The sequence below is a fragment of the Epinephelus fuscoguttatus genome, linkage group LG8, assembly GCF_011397635.1.
Source record: "Epinephelus fuscoguttatus linkage group LG8, E.fuscoguttatus.final_Chr_v1".
In the NCBI taxonomy this organism is placed as follows: domain Eukaryota; kingdom Metazoa; phylum Chordata; class Actinopteri; order Perciformes; family Serranidae; genus Epinephelus; species Epinephelus fuscoguttatus.
This window is the reverse complement of record NC_064759.1, coordinates 32,485,259-32,509,246: the sequence shown is the minus strand read 5'-3', so window position 1 is coordinate 32,509,246 and position 23,988 is coordinate 32,485,259. Positions and strand designations below refer to the sequence as shown.

At 41.8% G+C, this 23,988-nt stretch overlaps 1 protein-coding gene across 4 annotated transcripts in view; it reads left to right on the top strand.

The window, feature by feature from the left end:
• The window catches only part of LOC125893328 (zinc finger protein 516-like), a 55,389-nt gene extending 40,633 nt beyond the window's left edge, over positions 1 to 14,756 (top strand). For 3 of the 4 annotated variants that reach the window (XM_049583924.1, XM_049583923.1, XM_049583922.1), the window contains 2 exons: positions 2,812 to 2,916; positions 10,686 to 14,756. In XM_049583924.1, the coding sequence (XP_049439881.1) occupies positions 2,812 to 2,916; positions 10,686 to 10,879 (299 nt within the window). In that variant the 3' untranslated portion in view covers positions 10,880 to 14,756. Of the gene's footprint in view, positions 1 to 2,811; positions 2,917 to 7,306; positions 7,378 to 10,685 lie in introns of all 4 variants that reach the window. The other variant, XM_049583925.1, reaches the window with a different exon arrangement.
• Positions 14,757 to 23,988: the final 9,232 nt, after the last annotated feature.

Genomic DNA, 23,988 nt, shown 5'->3' with positions numbered 1-23,988 from the left:
TTAATGAGTTTCTGGCCCATCTGCTCACACAAATAGGCTTGCCTGTCTGTTGTGATAGTTTCTGACTGTCATATTATACAGTTGGGGATAGACAGTAGCGGCAGTAATGACACTAGAACTAGAAGTGCTTGGAGCATCCGTACAAAAAAAGCTGGAGTACTCAGTAAAAACTTGCTGGGCGTAGCGCTTTTTCTTTGGCCGTGCGTGGTTACATAATGGATACACTCTCTTGTTATTGAGAACAATTGAAAAAAGATGCTGGCTCTTAAAAGAAAACGTTATGTGGACACAGGCCATAAGTGCTCTCTAGTGGACAAACTATGTGATGGCAAAACTTTTTCTAAATTCCCTCAACCCGAGTTTGGCATTTCTTTCTTCTCGGCTGACATACACATCCATAATATTTTTTCAGTGAGCTAATATTGGCTGATCTATGGGCCTGCTGATGTATTGATGTAGCTTTATTAAAAATATTTTTTAAATTCTTAAACTGAATTTTGTTACCTGCAATTAACAGAAATTTGCTCTTGTTAAGAAATGTATTATATAGGAGGTTTCAATTAAAAAAAATATGTAAAGGTCAATCAGTTCATCTCAGGTGGAATAACTTCACTGAAGTGTTGTAATAATACTGAATTATATATTACTTCAGTTTGCATAATTTCAGTTGTTTGAACAACAAGCTTAAATAAATTAGAAGTTTTGCGTAAATTCTTACAGAGAAAAAAGTTGAGTCACTTACAGTGATGTAATCTTTTCCTCTCCTCCACTAAGAGACACACAGAAAAAACAGTCCTGATTTCTCATTTACTCGTGTCATGTCACATGACAGGATTTATGAGATTTAAATGTATCAAAATTCAACAAGTTTCTTTCAACATTTAAGGCCATTAACATGTTAATCTGACTTGTGCATGTAATGGGAGTGTTGTTGTGTCATGGTGTGTGTGTGTGTGTGTGTGTGTGTGTGTGTCTGTGTGTCTGTGTCGCCGGTGTGCACCACAGCCTATGCCTCACATTCCTCCCTTGGACCAAACACACATATATACAACTCTTGAAGCACACACACATACAGACACACACACCTGACATGTGACACACGGGCAGCGGAGCGGGCACATCACAGCCGGGGCGTTTTAATTGCCTGTAATTTATGCGGTGTGTGTGTGTGCTGTGTGTGTCTGGCTGTCAGCCTCTGAGATGATGCTGTGTGACAGCTGCAGTCCAGCCCCTGGAGCTAGCCGCTCATAATGACACATTAGACATACTAATGATGCCTGCGCGAGTCCACTACTGACGCTACCTACCTCCACCGCTGCAGCCGTGGCTCTGTGCTTATGTACACCCACTCACTTTCTGCCCATTACTGACCTTTATGTCGTCATTCAATCTCTGCAAACACGTGGAAATGTCTTCTGCTTTGGAATAAACTCAGGCTGATGTCCACCTTTTCCACCACTCTCGATGTGAAATTGTACGTGGGAATTTAAAGCACACACTGGCCTTTAAATGTGAACATGTAACTTGTTTCCCCTTATAAATTTTTAAAAATTGCCTTTTGGTATATAAAATTAGGGTTACATTTGTGACACCTGTGCCAAAAAGGGCTTATGTTTTGAAATTGCCTTCCTTCAAGAACGGTGCATGTTTCAGAAATCACACCTGCCAACAGCGCAAAAAACCTGTTGTAGTATGGTATCTGCTGAGATATGAATAGGTGTAGCAAGAAAAGACACACTTTGAAATTTGCGGATGGATTAATATTGAAACCTGTGGTCTAAGAATAGACACAGTGATTTACTCTACTGTGAGCAGTAAATCTAGATTATGGATAGTTATGAATCTTTATCATTTTGTGTCATCACTGAAAGTACAACAGTAATTTTAGCATCTATAAAATGCAACCAATGTCATGGTGGTATTGTTTGCAGAAAGCAGTGTATACTTTAAGGAGCACTGCTTTTTTATTCCATTGTGGGGATTTTTCAGGGCACTGTATTGTGCATGATATTCCCTCTTAGAATTCTGAAACTCTAACAAAATGGTGGATATTATATTTAGTGCAATATAGTAAAAAGAGAGGAATTTCTGACACAGGCCATGTAACTGTTTGGCCATCTTAAAAAAAATGTTGACTTAAATTGAATAACTTCTAGAGACCTGAACTTTTGTTTGGTATGCATTTTCAATTTCTCTGAGCTATTTGATATCAGTAGGGCCTGATAAGTATAAAAAATGAAACAATGTCAATGATAATAAAGTCCCAATCTCCTGAAATGAGACGATACTAAAGTTCCAGTGTCTTCAAACAAGTACTTCCTAAGTAACGGTGTCTTTGCTTGTTACTGTTGCTAAAACTGGTCAGATGTGTTGCCATATCAAACTACAAACATTATTAATCATAAATAAAGTTTCAACTATAAAATGTGATCAGGTTTTGGACCTTGTCCACTTTTGTGTCAGGATCAGTTGCAGACTGACTTGGCAGAGGTGTCTGCTGTCTTGTTTTAACTTGGATTAGTGTATTGTGCTGTTACTACCACTAGATGGCACAAAAAAGCGTCCAAGAACGAGGACAGCAGGTCTGAATTAAGTAGAATGAAGTATAAGGTCAATAAACCCAAATTGCGATGTCCTCATATGAGGACACAGGGTCTCAGGAGGATATAGTATCTTGATGTTTTGGCCACTGTTATATTGAACCCATGTTTGAACTCTTCTAAGATTTGCTCTTCAGTACTTCGTTTAACCATGTGCTTTTTCTTTCCTCTGTGTGTGTGTGTGTGTGTGTGTGTGTGTGTGTGTGATCAGGGATGCTGCGGTCTCTGATGCGGCAGGGACAATATTTCTGTCAGGAGTGCGGGAAGAGTTTCAGTCAGCCCAGCCACCTGCGTACTCATATGAGATCCCATACAGGTAAATACAGCCACAAGACAGTGACACACAAACACACTCAAAGGAACACGGATTGCATACGTGCACGATTCCAGTGGCTCGACAAAACAATGGAAACATTTCACTAAGATGTGTTTTTAAGTAAATTAAATCACAACTTTTAACCATTGTGTTTTGTTAAAATTGCCTTTACTTTCAAGTTGTTGGGATCCCAGTCTCCGCTGCTGTATCTGTAAAAATGATAATAATGATAGTAAGTTAAGCGTTTTCAAATAAAAAGTTCTTTCCTTTCCTTCTGACCTTATTAAAACCCAAATATGAAGCAAAGTACTTGAGTGGCAACCCACAAACTGAGCTTTCACATATGACTAAGGTGACAAAGGACGCATTCACACTGGCGCTATTTGGTCCGCTTTAAACGAACCCTGGTCCACTTCCACGGATAGTTCTGTTAGTTTGGAGTGGTGTGAACACTCATTCGAACTCTGGTGCGGACCAAACGAGCGAACCCTGGTCCGCTTGAAAACTGGGGGTCTCGGTTCACTTGCAAGTGAACAGTGGTGCGGTTCGCTTACAGTGGGAAATGCAAACGGACTATCCATTGAATCAAAGAGAGGAAGTGAACTAAAGAGAGTAAGTGACGTAGAACTTAGTGCATTTTGGCAGAAAAAAAACAAAGCCAACAACGCGAAGTGGGAGAAGCACAGGTAAAAAAAAGAAAAAGTTGGAAAATGTCTCGTGGGCCCAAGATGGCGTAAATTTGGTGTTGCTCCATTGTTTTTGTGGTGACCCAGCTTGCTGAAGGGGATAGGTTTCCGTTTTTGGTCCTGGCCAATCGATGAGCTGGGTTTTCTTCTTTCACATGCTTCTTTTCTTCCTGGTCAGTGGTCTTTTTGGGCAATACTGCCCCCAAACGAGCAGCTGTTGTAACTTGAAGCCCCTTTTACACTGCCAGATTTTTCGCGAATGTTGGGCCATTTTGCCGGGAAGCTGCGAGTGTTTAGACACACAGAGCCGGATTGGCAAGTTGATCCGAGGTGTGCAATTTTCCGCCTCGTAGGGTAGACATATTGGCGGTTTAGTTTAAACAGACCGAGGCGACCTTCCGCATTGGGAAGGGCTGTTGATGACTTGTGGGAAGAGCTGTTGCGACGCACTGGCGGTGGATAAACAGGAAACAGCTGATAGCAGGAATCAGCGAGCAGCTGAGCAGCAAGAGGGAAACGCAAACCTGACAGACAGTGTAAAGATGAGCAACTGGGGAGACAAGGAATTGCGCGCCCTCCTTGTCCTTGCAAACGAAGAGGCCATTAACCATCAAATGACAGAACAATGAACGGGCTGACTTATGAGAGAATCGCCGAAGGACTGACTAGCCGCGGCCTCCCTCCCACGTCACTGGTTACATCACATGCTGAGCTACACGTTTTGTTACTTGCTCACGCCCCCCATTGCCCCAAAAAAGGAGCATTCTGTATAAACAAAAGTAGGTAGGTGACATTTTGCCACACTCCCCAATTTTGTTTTTATACTGCCAATGCTGAAAGAAGACTGATTGGGCTTTCCTGCAAATTTGCACAATTCCTATCTAAAAAGGGCTAGTGTGACGTTGTCCAGGTGGTTTGGTCCGCTTTAAAAAGTGCAGTGTGAAAGTGAACCGAACCAAATGAAGGTGTCGAACCGAGGCCCCCCAGACTATCCTGGTGTGAATGCGCCCAAAATATGAACATGAGGATGAAGCTGTGGTATTACACCAAATAAGAAAATAAATCATGTCTCACATATTATATTGGCTTTCCATGAACAATTATGTCATTACTACTTAGTAAATGTACAACAGTGTTACTTCTGTTTGGGGTCAGTTACATGACACGCTCCTACAGAAGTAGCCTTTAAAACACATCATGTTCAAAATCAAGCAGTTCATGGTTCATCAAGCAATTATCTTAAAGTTAGAAGATATAATGAAGCATCTAGGTGATCACGTCAAGTATATTTTTGGTGCTATCAAATAGGGCCCTTGATTTCCTTGGACTCTAGGACTCGAACAGTAATTAAAGGGGTTTTGGGTGAAAAATGGTTGGTAATCAAGTTGCAAAAGCATCAGTCACAAAAAAGAATTATTTAAAGGTGAAGGTGTGACAGACACAGACAAACAACCTCAGCAAACAAAAAGGAAACAACAATGACATCTTACCAGGCTGTGTGTAAGAAAACCCCATTAGCTACTTGTTATTCATGTATTACTGGATGTTCCCACTTTTTTGGCCACTCCTTCAACAGTCACTCATTCCCGTGCCACCTGTGCACACACATCATCCCCCTCGCAGCCATTTATTCACCCAGAAACGCTCACATGAGATATAGAGAATATATGCATAGGGATTCACATTCTGGACAATATTTCATCGCTACGTTCCTGCTTTCTCCAAAATAAATCAAAACAGATCTTTTTGTTCAGTTGAGTGTGACAGCCAGTCTGTGAGTCCTTCCCCGCCCTGGGCTGGGCAGCTGTCTCTATTTTTTAAAGTGAAACATGATTTGCTCCGGATACTGACCTGTGACAAATTGTATACATTATTAATCACATGTCAATTAGAGAGATGGAATTGCGCATTCTAATGAAGCAGAACAGCATTTGTCCACGCCAGCCTTATGAATCCATTTGCATGCGTCCCGATGCCATTCACTAAACTGCTTGATTTAGACATCCTGCCTTTTCCTACACTTTCTCCTTTTCCTCGTTACTTTTCCTTAGTGTACTTTCCTCCCCTCTCCCCTCCTTCCCTTTCTCTCTCCTTTTGTTCCATTTCCTTTCTGTTTTTCCTTTTTAAATTCCCTGTCTTGTTTCCTCTCATTTCACCTTTTCTCCCATCCTCTTCCTCATTTCCTCCCTTGTTTCCTCCCATCTGACTTTTTCTTTTCTCCTCTTCCTTTCCTCTCATTTCTTTTCAGTTATTCTGCTCTCCTGTTCTTATTTCCTCTCCTCTCATCTCATTTAATCTCCTCTACTCTTGTTTCCTCTCCTCTCCTCACCTATAGACTCTTCTCCCCTCTTTCTTCCATTTCCTGTCTTGTTTCCTCTCATCTCACCTTTCCTCTTCTTCTCTTTCCTTCCCTCTCATTTCCTCTCCTGTTCTCTTCCCTATTTCCTTTCTTGTTTCCTCTCATCTGACTTTTCTTTTCTCTTCTTCCTTTCCCTCTCCTCTCCTGTTCTTATTTCCCTTTCTTGTCTCATCTCACCTTTTCTCCTCTCCTCATGTTTCCTCTCCCCACCTGCAGTCTCTCCTGCCCTCTTTCTACCCCCTCTCTTATTTGTTCTTGTCTCACCTTTCCTTCTGTCTTCCTCCCCATTTCCTCTCTTGTTTCCTCTCATCTATTTTTTTCTTTTCTTGCCATTTCTTCTCATTTCTCTTTCAGTTATTCTGCTCTCCTGTTCTGATTTCCTCTCGTCTCATTTCACATTTTCTCCTTTCTCCTCATTTCCTCTCCTCTTCCCACCAGTAGTGTCTCCTCCCCTCTTTCTCACCCATTTTCTCTGTTGTTTCCTTTCATCTCTCCTTTCCTTTTCCCTTCCCCCTTCCACCTTTTCTCCTGTCCTCTTCCTCATTTCCTCTCATTTCCTCTCCCCATCTACAGTCATTCCTCCCTTCTTTTTCTCTCCTTGTCCTCTCTTGTTTCCTCCTCACCTTTTCTCATCTCCCCTACCTCTCTGGTTTGTCTGCTGTCCTCCCTTTCAATTTCCCACTTCCTCCTCCTCCTCCTCCTCCTCCTCCTCCTCCTCCTCCTCCTCCTCTTCCTTCTCCTGTCCTGTCATGTCCATCAGCCGGGCCGGCAGTGATCACAGTAGACAGTGAGATAAGTAGCTTCTTTATAGAGAGTGTGAATGATATGTGGCACAGCCAGTGATTCTAAGTGACAGAGGCCAAATGGTAAGTGATGCAGTGCTCAGCTTCCCCCCAAGCCCTGTTGTAAACACACACACACACACTGCATTAACACACACACACACGCCCATGCATAGGGTCTGTAAACACTCGCCGAGGCTGTAATTAATGTTGTCACCGACGGTTGTCTTCAGCATGGACGTGCACACGCAGAAAAGGCCAGCCACCCTGAGGCCTCTATTAACATGCGTCATATTAAATCACTGACTTGCCTCCACCAGGTTCCATCACCATCATCACCACCATCATCACCATCATCATCACTGCCAGGTCCCCTCTATTAGCAAGGGTGCTGGTGGCAAACGCTACAGTGCGCGGGTGGTGGTGGTGGAAGGGGGGAAAAAATTGCTTGTGTGGATCTGGTAGAGCTTTTAACCGAATGCCCTCCTCCCCTTCCTCCTCCTCCTCCTCCCCCTCCTCCTCCTCCTTTTCCTCCCCCTTCCATCCTCCTTCTCCCCCCACAGTTGGGTTTGATTTTAACGGACTCCACAGAGGTACTGACGCTCACACCACCGCTTCTGAAGCTCCCAAACAAGTATGTGGCACGATGGCTAACCACTGGGCTCCCCCATTGCTTCTGCATGTTTTTTGCATTATTATTGTCTCACCTCCGCATGTGTGTCTGTGTCAGTCCCACAACCCTCCCATCCGTTTGTCAGTGTTTTGTTTTTTTCATGTGTAGCAGTCACATGTGGCACCCTCTGCACCTGGCATTAACACCTGGCATACTCACATGCTGCTGGATCACACCTGACACCAGCGTGTGTATCCAGTGTACATATCACAGTTGTCTCATTGAAAAAAAATCATTTTGGTTTTAATTACACCTGAAGGGGTAGAGGTTTTTTAAATAATTGTGGAAAAGGCTGCCAGATGCTTGTAAGTTTCACTCAATACAATAATAATTGCACTTCTTTGTTTTAAAGGTCCAGTGTGTAGGATTTAGGGGGATATATTTGCAAGAATTGAATAAAATACACTAAGTATGTTTTCTTTTCTGTATTATAACCTGGAAATAAGAACTTCATATTACCTTAGATTGAGCCATTTATTTTTTATTTTTTTATTTTATTTATTCATTTTTTTTTATGTGAAACTTCCAGTGCCTAATCAGTGTTACTACTAGTATAAATCCGAGGTCAGTCTTCGTTGGAGAGGAAGAGACCTCTCATTAAAAACCTCCTGAACATCAGGATCTTAAATTATCAGAGAAAAAGGTGAGCGCACATTAGCAGGTGCTGGGCTAGTGGCCAAACAGCTTTGGAGAAATGCTGATTTTTCACATGAAACTGCTTTATTCAGTGTTTTTACTAGTTTAAATCACCTGGTCCGTTTGTGGAAGACACCTCTGCGGGGAATTGAGCTCCCTGTAAAAACCTCCTGAACATCTAGATCAGAAGAAATATATAGGGCCATTTAAAGTGCCACCATAGTTAGAAGTACCTCCGTGACAAGAATGTTGGAAAAACACTGATTGGTTTTACCGGTTGAAGTCACTGGGTCCATTGGTCCTCGAGAGGAGGAGACCTCTGCGGATAATTCGGCTTCCTGTTAAAACCTTCTGAATGTGTAGATCAGAAAAAATTATAGGTTATTGGAGAACAAAGGTGAGCACACATTAGCAGGTGCTGGGCTAGTCGCCTGTCTCCAACATGGCAAACATCGTAGGAGAAACACTGATTTGCAACGTGTTTATGCTTTTTGCAGTGTTTTTATCCGTTTAAATCACCTGGGGTCTCATTTATAAACATCGCGCACGCATATAATGAGGCCTGAAAGAGGCGTACACCACTTCCCTCTCAAAAGTTCTGATATAAAAACTGATTTGATAAGAGAAACCATGACCCATGCTTACGAACAGTTTCGAAACGGGAAATTGGCGATGCAGCTGGTGAAGTGGAAGTCTGATTGTAGAAATTGTCAAATATTTTTTGGCGCACGCCATGTTTGGCTTTTGTCTGTAGTTTTTAGTATGAATCCTACACATAAATGAGACCCCTGGTCTGTTTGTTGTGGAGAGGAAGAGAGCTCTGCAGGTAAATCGGCTCCTGTTAAAAACCTTGTGAGCAATGAACACAAAAGGAACTCTAACCGAGAGAAGTTTCAGCTGGTTGCAATTTTCAATCCTCACCACTAGATGCCACTTAATCCCGCTATATCGTACACACTGGATTCAAATTTTTTTTTTTTCAATTTTCACTTGAAATAAGTAGAAAAATCTGTCAGTGGACCAAGTTTTTTTTGCTTGTAATAAGAAAAAAAACCTTGCTCCACTGGCAGATTTTTCACTGGCAGATTTTGAGTTTTTGTATAGGTAGATTGGCTCTAGAGGACATTATATTCATTTCTTTTTTGTTACAAATTGATATAAGACAACAGCTGTTCAGCCTTTAACCAGTTCAAACTTCATAAAAACCAGTTTAGAAAAACTCTAACAGTTTATCAATTTAATGAGAACATAAATGGGAGATTAACCAGTAATGAAAATGAGTGTTAGTTGTTCCTTTGTTAGGAATAAGAAAAGTGTAGCCTATATGGGCTTTAAAGCAAATGTGCAAACTTAAAAAAATAGCAACACATTCCCTGTAGCTTCTTTAATGTCTTTAAAGAGTTTTTAGAGTCAGTCATTGAGACAAGCGTCGAGGCGGAGGAGGAACACAGGAGTAAATCTGTTCTGCTTTGACATTCGAAGAAGAGCTGGGTTCTACACACTGCGCCTCCATCTTAATTAATCACACACATCTCACACATACACACACCCACACGGACTCAGATTTACCGCACGCTATGAATGATGGGAGCAGGCGCGGCAGAGGGGTCCAATTAGATGTAGTGTTGACGCTGCTTTACGGTGACGATAACCTTTATTATAATGTAGTGCACCGGTCCCGTCAGCGATGTTTCCTCGCAGGACGGTGTCGTGGAGGTTCTCGCTTTCTTCTCACGTTTCGCCTTCACCGTCGCTCCAGCTGTTTTTTTTTTTTTCTCAGATTTTTGTGTGATTAATTATACCTTTTTTTGTTTTTATCTCTCTCTTCCTTCACCACCTCCACCCCCCTCCTTTTCTTTCTCTCCGTTGTGTTTCTGATGATGTATGATAACAGCTATATTTCCCTGTTTCTTCTTCAGGGAGAAGGGTGCGGGAGGGGCACGGGGAGTCATTTGTTTTCCCGCTTTGATACTCTTCCATTTATCAAAATGATAATTAGGTGCAATTAAATGGCAATCTCATTTGTTTTGTTCAGGTGTGTGTTGCTTATTTTCTTATTAGGTTTTTTATATTTTTTTTTTTTTTTTTTTTTGCAGAGGTGTCTGTGCCATTGTAGGTCAGTCTAATTAGAAGAGAGTCTAAAGGGTGTGTGCGGAGTGTTTTAAGGGTGTGTGTGGGGGACAAAGGGTGGCTCGGGTGATTGAGGGAAATACACAGAGACAAAAGTAGGACTTTTCAGACGTTGGATGCTCTTCCCCAGATGGCAGGAAAGAAAGAGGAAGAGTTTGTCCATCTGGGTCAGGATAGAGAGGCAAAGTTAACTTTTTAAGTGAATTAGGTGTAAAAAATGAAATGTGAACGCTGCTCTCAACCTGCATAATATTCTCCTATTTCTAGTTGAATGCCATCATGTGTCTTGGTTTGTGTTTGTCTGTGTTTTTGCTTGTTTCTCCCTCTTTTTTTATTTCTGTTTTCCACCGCAGCAAGTCTCATCCGTGGCTCACATCGTTGTCTCTTGTTAAATCCCCTGTATATTTAAAAATCTTGTCCTCTCCAATCCCATGTATGACGTCCTTTCTCGGGCTCCATCTGACCTTTCAACTGAATCTGTGTGTTGTGTATGTGTTCCTCAGGGGAGAGGCCATTCTGCTGCCAGCTCTGCCCATACCGAGCCTCTCAGAAAGGGAACCTAAAGACGCACGTCCAGAGTGTCCACCATATGCCTTTTGACAACAGCCAGTACCCAGACACAAGGAGCTTGTTGCTGAGCCAGGAGGAGCAAGGAGCGCTGGCTGCCAAACACCCACCAACCCCACAAAAACAGTAGACCGTCTGGTAGACCAGGATCTGGACTTGGGACCAGACTAGTCAGGGAACCTGAAAACACCATTCCTAAACATCAGAGGACTGGACGTAGGACCTGAGACTCATGATAAACTTTCTGAGCCTCTCCTCTCCACCCGTCATCCTTTAATGACCTTAGATGAATTTTCTACAATGAAGGCTCTTGTAGTTGTTTTTATTTTATTTTGTTTTTAAAATAAGAAGATAGTTAAAGCTGTGCTAGGCAATTTTAAAATCAAAACGTGGGGCTGCAGCAGAAGGGAGTGGCTTTTCTACTGATTGAAAGAGTTTCTGGTGAGAATCTGCTGTTAGAAATTCAGGTGTCAGGTGTGCACACAAGTGGGCAATGCTATCCACAAAGAAGAAATGAAATATAAAGTTTCTCCTCAGCAGGAATGCTAGACACGATCAATCTTTTGCTTCTGTTGGTCTTCATCAGTTCATCGGTTTGCAAGAACGAACCAGCTGTGTGTAGTTTACATCACCGTAAAGGATTTCTGAATATAGAAGCCCTCAGAATTCAAAGAGTTACCTTTTGCTGGCGTTTTAGAGGTACCAACACGTGAAGTTGCCTAGTGCAGCTTTACAAGAAAAGCTACATTTTCAATGAAAAGAAGTGGAAAAAGCTGAACTTGAATGCAACTGCTAGCATTTTAATCAAGGACTGTGGCATTGCATGGCTGCTGTAGTCGCCCCTCCTCTCTCCCCTTTCTTTTTTTTTAGCTTTATTGTATAAGAGTTTGTGCATTCCTCAGGACACCAATCATCAGAGATGAGACGAGAGAGAAGATGCTCTGCAATTCATCAACAGTCAATTGACGCATCGCAAGTTCGTTTCCCTCTGGGTTCACCAAGATGAAGACTTGCATCTGTGTGTGTGTGTGTGTGTGTGTGTGTGTGTGCATGTGTGTGCGTGTGTGTGTGCGCGCGCAAGTGTGTTAAACTCACTTCCCTCCACTCCAGAGTGTAATGTTACGAGTGCAGTGACCACTCTGAGGCTGTGTAGCTGATGATTAGAAGGAGGGAGAGAGTTGGAGAGAGGTAGGATTAAAGAGGGAGAGAGAGAGAGAGAGCGCTAATGGGGGTGTCTGCTTTAGTGCTCATTAAAAAGAGGGTGCGTTTTTTAATAGCCAATATAAATGAGCGTACCATTTTTATGGCCATTCAATTATTGTCCATTTAAGAGGAAGGGACTGAGTGGAGGCAGTTTCCCTCCATAACTCCATCATATTAAGGAGTGTTTCCGACACTTCTGACTTTGAGTTAGACTGACTTCAAAACAGCGACAGAAAGACGCTTGCTTGGCTCTGCTTTGCACAGATTAAACTCCAACCTGTGTATTTGCGTAAGATAATATGGTACTGCAAATGCGAGCCAGCATAGATGCATCATATTGCTAAAGGGCAACTGACTTTTCGGCCTGTTTCAAACTGGGCCCACACAGCTGCACCAAAACCTACCCAGTGTCTCTGGTAGAAGCAGCAGCACAGTGTACTTTAGCACCAAAGTTAGGTTAATTTTTTGTGACTTTTCTAACCATTCCTTTTTTCCTATTAAAACCAGTTTTCCCATTCAGGCCTTTTTAAATTAACAGGTAACTGGTATTTTTCAATGTTAACCCTATATTTTCACGTCTTTGTGTCTAAGTGACTAATTGTAACAGCAATTTTTGAAATTTGTCCAGTACTTAGTGAGACTTTTGCAGGCTGTAGTGGCAATACAGGCTGCAATGTAACGTTAATAGGCAATTGTGCACCATCAATATATGTCCAGTAAAAGTGTCTGTTTTCACAACAACAGGCTCAGATTGTTGTGAAGTGTCTGACACCATTTTGGAAAGCATCCCTACAGATGTAGACCTTTATGTTAAAGGGTAAGATCCTTTTTATTTAACCAGGAACCACCCTGAAAATGTCATCGCCAAACCCGCCAGACTCCATTTAAATAAGCAGCAATTCTATTATTGTACAACACAGTACATTTAAAGTAACAGAGGCAAAATAAAACTCCCAAAAGTCCTCTTGGTTCTTCTTTCCACTGTACCAATGATGGCCAACTCTGGTCTGATTGAAACAAGCCCTTAATTCAGCCAGTTAGATTTGAAATGATGCTGGCTCTGTGCACTTTAAAATACTGTTCATTTAAATGGAGTCTGGTAAGTTTGGCGATAGCAATTTCAAGGCTGTTGATGGTTGAACAGAAAAAATCTTACTCTTTAACAAGGTCAGGATCCTTTCCATAATGTTGTCAGGCTCTTACTGTGAAAATCTGAGCACTTTTGTTGGATGTACATTGACGGTGCATAATTGCCCCAAATGATTACACCAATTGGTTTGGCAACTGCTGGCTGCAGCGCTCTCAATGCTGGACCAATTCAAAAATTCTCGTTCCCATTACTCAGACACAAAAACACGGCAAAATAGGGTCCATGTTGAAAAATACCAGTTAAACAATTTGACTGGCTGTCTTTGTGTTAAACTAATGATTGATGTACATTTAGTGGACAAACATGAGAGTGATATTATTTCTTAAAATATCCCAAACTGTTCCTTCAAAATTGGCAGGTTTGTTAAACAGATAAAAGTGACGTATAATTCAACATGTTGGCTGTAATATAGCCTCCACATCCGACAGAGCAAACAACCACAGAGAGAGATGGAGCTGATTTTGTTACCAAAGCGTTCAAGCGGACTAATAAGCCAAACTCCCATATCAGTCAGTCTAATTTGTTAAATGGTGATGTAAAGATTTGCATTCTTGGAGGAAAGAGCGATGAGGTCATAGAGAGAGCAGCCAGAGGTCGAGAGGTCAGGCTTCCAGAGAGTTCAGGTATGAATCCACGAGATAGAGATGTTTTGAAGCCCATTGAATTGTACAGCCGTCACAGCCTTAACACAGGTGTGTGTGTGTGTGTGTGTGTGTGTGCGTGTGTGCGTGTGAGTGTGCATTTATGTGTGTGTATGTGCATTCTTTTCAAACCTCTCAGTACTGTATAAGAGGTTGACTAACTCCTGTGTACTCCAGCCTCCCTCTAGATGCTTTGTATACTAGCCTACCTCCTTTGCAATGAAAGCCTGTTTTAAGTTCATCGGCTGGTATGAAGCCTGAGGACTGGTTTTTGCTAGGAGGAGATGCTCTCTTGGTTTTCTCTCCCTCAATGGCCTCTACAACTTAAAAAAAAAAAAAGAAGCCATGCCTTGACACGCTGGGGAAAAGAAGAAGAAAAGCATGGCTGTTGAAAGCAGAATTAAAGACCAGGAGTGGAGAGACATTTTTGTACGCATTCAAATCAAAATTCAAACCAGTTAAAGATTACGGAGCATACAGAGTACTGTACTTCCCATCTATTTTGAGACCTCAGTAGTTTTTGCCATGACGACGAAATGGTTGCTACACCAGTGGGTTGTTGAGTTATGCATACAATGTTGTGTGCTTGAATATGCCTAATAATACACAAATGTGTATACTGAAGGTGTGGGTAGTGAAAATACTTGAAATGGATACTCTAGCCTTCGAGGTAGTGTAGTACTAATACCAATGTTGTACAGAATTCCCTTTAAGATTAACTCCTCAGTTATGAATTTCTACTCCGAAGTGTGACTTAGAAAAACTATGAAGCAGGAGTGAGTGTATGTAATATAAACTGTATATCTGTAATCCACTCTTACCAAACCCTTATATACAGCGGTAGAAACCAAATGGCATTACTAGTGCACTTAGACTAGGTTACTGCTTTAACTGTTCTCATTTTGTCCGATTTTAGCTAAGGTTTCTTTGAGAATGTCTTTTTAATGGTGCCAGCTAACACACTTCAATGTCAGTTATGGTTTAGAGGCCTTTTTTTTTTTTTTTTTTTTTTTGGGATAGGATGATTCCGTAGATTTAAATGACAGATGATTTGTTCTGTGACGGCTGTGTGGCACAGCTTTTTAGCTACGTCTCCTCATTGAAAGTTTGATAATGCTAGGTGCAGCAGTGCTTATTTTTTCATAAAGATGTAAGAGTGTGTTTTTAGTCTTTCTCTTTGCTAAACTGTAGGATTTGTTCAGTAGCTAGTCGTGGCTGCCCTCCCAGAGGGGCTGGCAGGTGTTGTTCTTTTCTCTTTGGTTGGGTTTTTATCATGCCTCTTAAGTTGTATTATTTGTGTCCGTATTGCTTTTTTTATTTGTTATGAACTTCATGATTAATTTACCTTAGAAGACATTATTATTCCAAATGTATTTGGTTGATATCTGTATTTATTATCACTTCAAAAAGAATTAGAGGACAGAGGCAGACAGGAGCGTTTGTTTAATTTGATTTTTTTTTTTCTGGGTTGTTTTTGTTTTTATACTGTGTAGTTTTCATGCCAGCAAGCCGATGTGAAAGCTCTACCTCGTCTGAGCCATTCTCAGTTCTGTTACACTTTTGTACATCATTTCAAAAAGATGTAATGTCATGTCCACAATAAAGACACACAAAATGGCACCTGTTGGCGCTGTTTCATCTGGTTTTCCTTGTTTGTTTTAAATTTACCTCAGCCACTGTGACTGAACACGTCCAAGTTTAGATGAAAAAGCTTCACAGATTCACAGTTTGCAAATGTTCTTTTTTTTCCCTTTTACTCACACTGCTGGTGTGAAATTTTACAAAGAGCCCCTCAGTCTCTGAATATTGACAAGATGAAAAAACACGGAGCATATTTTGTATTCTTTTGTGTCTCTCACACGACTTATTCTTGCCATGGTCACTCGCTGTCATCAGTTGTTACTGTCAGCACTGTGCTCACAAGCTGTGCTGGTATATCAATCCTCAACACTGAAAAGAGCCAGTCAGTCATGTCCACATTTTCTACAGGCAACAAAAGCCTTACGATTACAATTTATTTTGTTACAATTAAGGTTTCAAATTAATCATTGAAACTGTTCTTGGGATTTTACCCTAAACTCACCACATGGCAAGCATCTTGTAACAAGGCAGTTCTATGTTCACACTAAATGGGGCCTTCATATGTTCCTCTCTGAGATGTTTCCTCATACAGTCCACAAAGGTCAGGAAAACCGGAAGCTCTAAATGACTGGAGTCAGATTTATTGATTTATTGACCATGGTTACAGTGTGGAACACAACCAAAATACACAATAGCAACCAGCAAGAATTAGGTACTGTACAGTGTACGTTACCTGATCAAAGGTGGACCGTTCTTCAATAATCAGCCTCATTTGCATAAATTGTGTATCTGAACAAAATGAATTGGCTTGGCTGAACAAAATGAATATCCACATTCAAAGACAGTTTAAATAGTACTTTGACAACCTATTATTCATGATGGTTATATTCTGTCATGATCATAATGAGGCATTTGTCTCTCAGACAGCTCATTGCAAAGGTTGCAGACCCTCCAGCCCTAAGCCAGGTCTTTATATCTTCCAGTAACCTGGTTTTGTTCACCCTGAATTTACAAATAGCCTATCTGTACATTTGGTTTTCATACGATAGGTACTTTTCCTGTCATCTAGTATCAGCCTACCATATAAAGCCTAGTTCAGAAGAAAGACTAGTGACGAGATGAGGTGAAACAACAACTACTTGCAATGTGTCGTGCTGCAATGTTCTAAAAACCTGCTGGTCCACACCAGTGCAACAAGATGAGATGGTGTTTCATCTCTATGCAACATCTCTTTGTACTTCTGTTCTGATTTCCAGCTTTTCAAACTTATTTTGTGGCTGATTTGTAGTAGTGATGAAACAGCGAAAAACAGTAACAAAACCAGCATCAGATGGACTGTATTCATAGTAAGTACACAACAGCAATGTAAATACCCAGTGCCAATTAATCAGTCAGTGAAAATGTGTGTGTGAGGGGACATAAGAACACACAGCAAGCAGCAGCAGAAACCCACCGTCCAACATTGGCACACCATGAGGACGGAAACAGTGGGGACAGAGTACCTGCTGCAGTCAACCTGACTGGTTTGACAGCGGAATCCATGTCCAAGATGTTTCACTGCCTTTTGAAATAATGCGATAGGTCTCCTTTTAGTTGGATGGATGAATACGGTGGGTCTGACCACTCAGTCTTAAGCCCCTTCTACACTGACTTTTCATCGGGAGAATGTCAAGTCATTATCCCACCTCGCTGTTCTGTATAACAGGCAAGAAAATGGCGAGTGTTTTCTTGCCTTAAAGTCAGCAGCGGAGGTAGTCGCAGCATCGAATCAATGTCCGTGTAAATGTCCGGCCGGCAGGATGGGACCATGGACGGGATGGGACAGGTGTGCTGCTGTGACAATGTATTATGTGTGTGATCCACCAGTGGGAAATTTAACAAGCAGCTAGAAGCAGTTAGCAGCTAACTCAAAGGAGAGCAGCAGCCACAAATTAGGGTGAAAATGACGTCCGAGTGCTCCTTATCCTCTGAGTAAATATATATATATATAACACATATAACAGGGTCAGTAAATGATTGTTATTGCCATGTATGTCATTGTTATTGTTTAGAAAGTGCTGATGGCACATATTTTATATGTCACACTATAGGCAGATGCTGTTGTGTTACATGTCACTATTGTCACGCCTCTTTTGCTTCCAGGATGCTGGCATGCTATGTAAAATCACACACTGTGGCTGCATGATGCCACCGTTGTTTGGTTCTGTGTAGAAAAGCAGAGGCGGCATAAAGATGGGACTTTGTAGCAGCTCTATAGTACAGTCACTGTGTAAAATGTGTAAGGGTGCTGCTTACTCTAAAATGTTTCCCATAGTGTCTCATTATAATGTACACGTTCCTACAGAAGTCTTTCTACCTTCAAAGCATCCTTGGAGAAATACGTTTGTCGTTCTATTTTATGCCACAAATTTAGTTGAATCTGCAACTTCACTCCAAAAACACAAACAACTGAATGTTACAGATTGCCTATAGCCAACAATACAGTATTGCATCTATTTTCTAAAATCTTGTGTCTTTGATTAGCTTTACACACAGTCTCCATGACCGGCAGAAGAAAGCCAAAGTGGTCATGATTCATGGAGATGAGGTGAAAACAGATCAGACCCAAGCCATACTGCAAGCTGTTCCCTTTCATAGCATGTGACATGTTTGATGGATAGCGACTTTGATGTTCATCCGGGCCTGTTGGCACCTTGATGTCCATGTGTGGCCGTGCGGTTGAAGTCGAGCTGCCAAGCAACGGTGATGAGAAACCCTCACCCTTCAACTACGAGGGACCACCTAGGGATTCGTTGCTACTTTGCCAGTCTCTTTCATGTTCGGTGTCTATGTGCACCATCTGTCTGTCGGTTTGAGCGACGGCTGACTGACGGGTTCCCTCTGAGAACATGGCACATAACGTTAATGCCAGGCAGGCCCGCGGGCTGAGAAAAGACTGCAGCTGCCCGTCACTCTTCCCAACCTCATCAGTCACTGCGAAGGCAGACGTGACGGCCCTGAGCTCCCTGGAAAACCTGTTCGCTGACATCTCTTCTTTCTGTCACACAGCAGAGAGAAGCCGACTGACTGACTGACTGAATGACTGACTGAGGCGGAAAATACGCTGAACGTCAGGCTGAGTCAGATTTGATGGATAGGTGTGGTGAGGAACACAGTATAATGTGCTTTTCTTATTTCACTTCTTTATGTCGCAAGAAAGCCATTGTTGTTCTCTTTGGAAGTCTTTGCTTTTACAGAGCTGTAACCAAGGGGTTACAGCTGCAGATAACTTTTGCCATTGAACAGAAGACATACTAAGTTTTATTTTCACTTGTTTAAATGTATGTCTGTTTTTGTATCTATGTGTGGCTGCGACTTGGGTTCATCCGATACAGGTCTTTGAAACAGGATTCTTGGATTGACACTCATTGTGGCGGATATTATGTGACTAATTGAATGATTTGGCATTTCATTCAGAATTCTGATCAAAGTAAGAAATCCTAAAACAAAACTTACACGGAACAGTAAAAGCATCAATATGCCTCAAAAGAAATGCTGTCTGGATTTTGAGCAGTGTAAGAAACCCCCTCTCTCCACACCTTTTTGACCACGGATGTAAGGGGGCTGTTTCTGACAATTTTTGTAACTTTATCCAAACCAAATCTGACAAGCAAGTCCATTTCACGCAGCACTGTGGTAACAAAGTAGGCAGGATTTAAACTCTCGAGCCCTCTCTTTTCATTCTTCACCAAAATACTGTCATCACTTACTGTGTTGTTCAAACAAATGCATCACCAAGAATAAGTTCAAGGAGAGAAAAAATGTGCGCTTCCACTTTTGAATGATACGAATTTGGCTGTTGGTGACAGTTCTGCTTTTAGATGTGGGTGGACACCAGTTTTTATGAACTAGCTCCCAGTCGCTCCACCGTAACAGGTGATCAAAATTTTTCCAAGTGCTTCTTTAAGACAATCTGAGGTTAAGAACAAGAGTCTACAGCTATGGACGCTAGCAGCCCTGAGATTTACCTCAGACGCCTGAAGACATTCTGGGAATCCTCTCAAATACTTAGAAACGTGTACTCCTGCGCGATCGAGAGCCTATCACATCACTTCCTGGTATGGAAACAGGACTGAACAGGACTGCAAGAACTTGCAAAGAGTAGTTCATTCAGCTGAAGACACTATAGGTGCTGCTCTACCCTGCATAAAGGTTGTTTATTCCAGACGCTGCAAAATAAGGCCAGGAGAATCATTTAAGATTCCAGTGACTAAGATAACTGCCTTTTCACCCTGCTGAGGTCGGGAGGAAGGCACCGGTTACACCAGGCCAGCACTGAAAGGCTCAGGAGGAGCTTCCAGCCATAAGGATACTGATTGATGACCTGCCCTATTCTAAACATGATATTTATTTATTTCCACCACTACTATATATTGACAGAACTGACAATTACATTTTAACGTAATCATATTTTATGATTTCATATAACAAATAAATACATTGATTGATTGTTTGTGTTTTGAGCTAATTGCTAGCACGAGCATGCTAACATGCTATTTTTAGCATAATGTGTACTGTCTTAGTTTTGCATGTTAGCATACTATTAAACAGAAATTAAGTGAGGCTTAATAAAATTTTGGCTTTGCAGGTATTTGGCATCAAGAACAGGATGATCATTCCAATGAAAGTTGATCAGCGGTGCATAACATTACCTGTTTTTTTTTTTTTTTTTTTTTTTGTATTGTTGGAAAAGAGAAAAGAACCGACTGAGCAAAAGTTATGACTATAACCTTTGCTAGCTGAGCCAGCTTCTTCCAGTCAGGCCCTCAGGAACACTGCTTCACCTTGCAGCCAAATTTTCCCACCGGCCACGCATATTACCACAAAAAAATCTGCTGTAGCCCATAAACATTTTCCCATACACCACCAGTATAAAAGAGCTGCTGATAAACTGATTTAGATACGTCTTTCCCATGGGAAAAAAAGTCTTTTTCATCCCAATGGCATCACATGACAGACCAAGGAAGTTGCAGTGAACGCTGTTTAGCCACCATGTCAAATTGGCTTCAAAGTCCTGGGGTATTTGGTCATAAACAAAAGTATTGGCCAAATTTTGCCCTGATGATGGTGCTAGATGGAAAGCGAAGAAATTACCAAAGTGATTACAATTCATCTTGAGGGGAACATGAATGTGTGAAGGAAATTCTTTCTAGCAAATCAACAAATAGGTGTAGAGATAATTTAGCTTAAAGACCCAAGTGGTAGACTTGCCAGTTGATGGCCAACATTGCCATCCCTGAGGATATAATTCTAGCAAGACTAACAACTTCTAATCAACAAATGAATGACAACTAAAAGTGTCTGGCTGACATTTAGCTGTTAAAAAAATCTTACATCGGTGCCATCCGATGGAAATATCACGTACATAAGTCAGCAATGTGCAATGCTGCACCTCCCCACAATGACCTAACTGTAGGACACACAATAAAGAGGCTGAAAGGGACATGTGAACTGCAATCACTCGTACCAGAATGGCTTCGTTTCTCTGCAAACGAACATCCATCAAAAGGAAAGAAAAAAGAAAAAATCCATCTGTTAACAACTAACAGAGAGCCAGCGTCTAACCCTTGTTACAGTACGCTATATAGAATGTCTGGCCTTGACCACACCTTGCATCTGTGTCTCTCTGGTATCTCTTGCGCTGCTCCTGCGTGTAAGAATGAACTGCAGTAATCCCTCCGGAGTAGCATCCTCTCTTCTTCTTTGCATGTAACCCTCTGTGGCTGTGCTGTGTACTGTCCGAGTCAGAGGGCATGATCTATATCTGCCACTAGGGAGCACTATCCCTCTCTAATGGCTGCTAAACGGCCTTCCTCAGGAGGACAAGGGCCACATCACAGACCAAATGGCACTTGTACATGTGCAATGGCTGTGGCAGTGCGGGCGGTGGAGGGGTAAATATACTTAAAACACACTACGGCGCATATCAGCACGGCAGCCTTGACTACAGTTACCACCAGAGAGTCCGACTCCTCCGCATTTCCCAGGCAAAAGGCCAAACGCATTTACAACACTTCAAGTGTCTGCGACACAAGAACGCCCTCTCCACTGTGAAATATGTAAATATTGCACTAATCAAAGGGTTGTGGAATCGCAAAATGCCACGGAAAGGTTATGACCCGGAGCCTGTGCTAATAGGGGAGTGAGGGAGGGGGAGGAAGAGGAGGTGATGGAGGGAGTGCTGGGGGTTGAGTTGTGGTGGTGGTGTAGGGGGGGAGTGGAGGAGTGACAGCTACCACAGGCGTTTCTCCTGCCTGAGGAGGACCTTCACATGCTGACCTCCGCCTCCTGCACTCCAACGCTCTGACAGTAATGAATAGGAAGGGGCTGTTTATGCATATCAAATGTTATTTACTCTCCCACAGTCAACTGTAGCCACAGAGGAAAGAAAGAGAGAGCAGCAAAAAAAAAACAACACAGGATATTCCCAAAGACCGTGGGCTGCCATTAGAACAATGTGGACAAGAATGCAGAGGCCTCTGCGGTGCACTGAGGTTAATCTATCTATCGCAATGAATTACATGACATGGTTTTTGTGGGGCTCTGGCTCGACTTGCTTTTAAAATGCTGCATTGTTCGCTGCCTTGATTTTTTTCCCAGGATTGGAGTGCTTGACAGATACAGAGTACCTACATGAAAACAAGCTCTTGTGAGTATATAAGTGAACTTGACAATGAACTCCTCTTGATATCTAGCCCACATGATTATTTACTTCAACTATCTCCTGCTCTACCAAACTAAAGTCTATATCCAGAGACAGAATCAGGGGGGATGTTAACATACATTCTAGTCATGTAATATATTTTTTAAGCAGGATTAATTCTTTTCCACATTGACATGATTGGTCTTAAATAGCACAAACCTTAAAGCCAGAGGGAGGAAAAGCCTGAGCGGAATTATTCAAGGGAATGACGTTCGACGACAAGCTCAAGAAAATAACCTTGAGCACGAACAATGAAGAATCAGCCGCCAGAAAACGTTTGTGTTTTTTTACCCCGGCCTGCGTGTCATCGTCATCGGTTTACGACTCGGCTTCATTTTCCATCACCCCTTGTGAGAATTAAGTTGGATCTTAAGTATGTAAATGAGAACCTATTCTGTGGCCCCCACCCTCTCTTATATGAATCCCAGGACAGACCATGACATTTAACATCGCCTTCACTAATTTGTGCTTAATAGCCAAAAAGTGATTAGAATTAACATTAATGACATTTCATATGTCTCCCCTTCTACATTCATTACCCCTTCTCTGCTGCTGATACTTAACCAGCTAATGCTTGTGGCTGCTTCTTGGAGCTTAAATTTCACGTTACACTTTTGGCAGAGATCTTTCAGTCGTCCTTTTCTACACTTTACTTTTTTCTGCTCCTTTGCAAGAAGACAACAAGGACAGAGAATTAAAGACGGGGGTCGTATAAAGCCTTTAAGTTCGAAATCTATTCTATCGGTCACACCCCCTTTACCAATTGACATGAGCATCGCAGCAGATTAAGAAAAAAAAAGGGGGGGGTCATCTCTTTTCTGGCTCAACGCCTGTTCTATCACCCTCAGCCCTTCTTGTTCAAACAAATGCTGTCCGATACCCTTCATCTCTGCTTCTCCTTCAGCGGCTTGAACCTCGCTCCGCTATAGTTCTGCACCCAGCAAAGCCAAATCACAGAGGATAACAGGGCCGGAAGAGATGCTGGCATTTTATTATCATTCCTTTGCTTAGATCTGTACATGGAGGAGATTATTGTGTGAAAAATGAGCATTGTGTTTCTATCAAACGACAGTCTCCACCAGCCCTCCGCCCTCCACGCTGGTAATTAGTGATGGTCTCCAACCTTGTTCAAGGGCAGTGAGCTTTTCCCATGTGTTTCTACAGGGAGGTCACCCAACCCTATAGCAAGTATGCGACGAAGGTGGTTCAGCATCAGCCTCTGTAGCTACAAATTGTCATAATACGAAGGTAATTTAACGGCAAATACTTCTTTTGAGGGGCAAAGGAAGGAAGAGAGGGATGCAGGAATATAATAAACTCACGTAACCTTTACATGTATAAGCTGACATTATGTTGAATGTACTTGTAAATTGATAACATTAACACTGTAAAAACTGTTGAGTTGATAAAACTTAAAAAAAAATGAGGCAACATTTTCCAACCATTCCTCAAGAGTTGGGTGAACTGCATGTTTTTGAGTAGGGAAAACTCAGTAATATTTATCTGGCTTTATGTTAAAACACTGTGTAAGTGTAACCAACGCAGAAAAGTTGGCATATGAAACACATCAGACTTAATTAAATGGAGTAAAATGTGAAATGTAAAAGCTAAGAATTTGAGTTAGACCTATATTCTCTCTAATTCATTTAAAATAATTCGACACATACCCTTTGAATAACTACGTGCGAGTAAACACTGCCACATTAGCAGTATCTTTCCTCACCAGTGTTGTATCATTACCGACAGTACTGTAATACTCCTGAGTAATTTAAATGTTACATGTAAGCCAAAAGAAACAGTGCTAAATGGTGTTAGAGCAATTAAAGTTTTAAAAGGCAAAAAGCCCATTAATTAATGCTTTTCTGCAGGTTTATCTGATTTTTATTACGTTGGTTGTTTTGTCTCATTAAGATCATCGACTG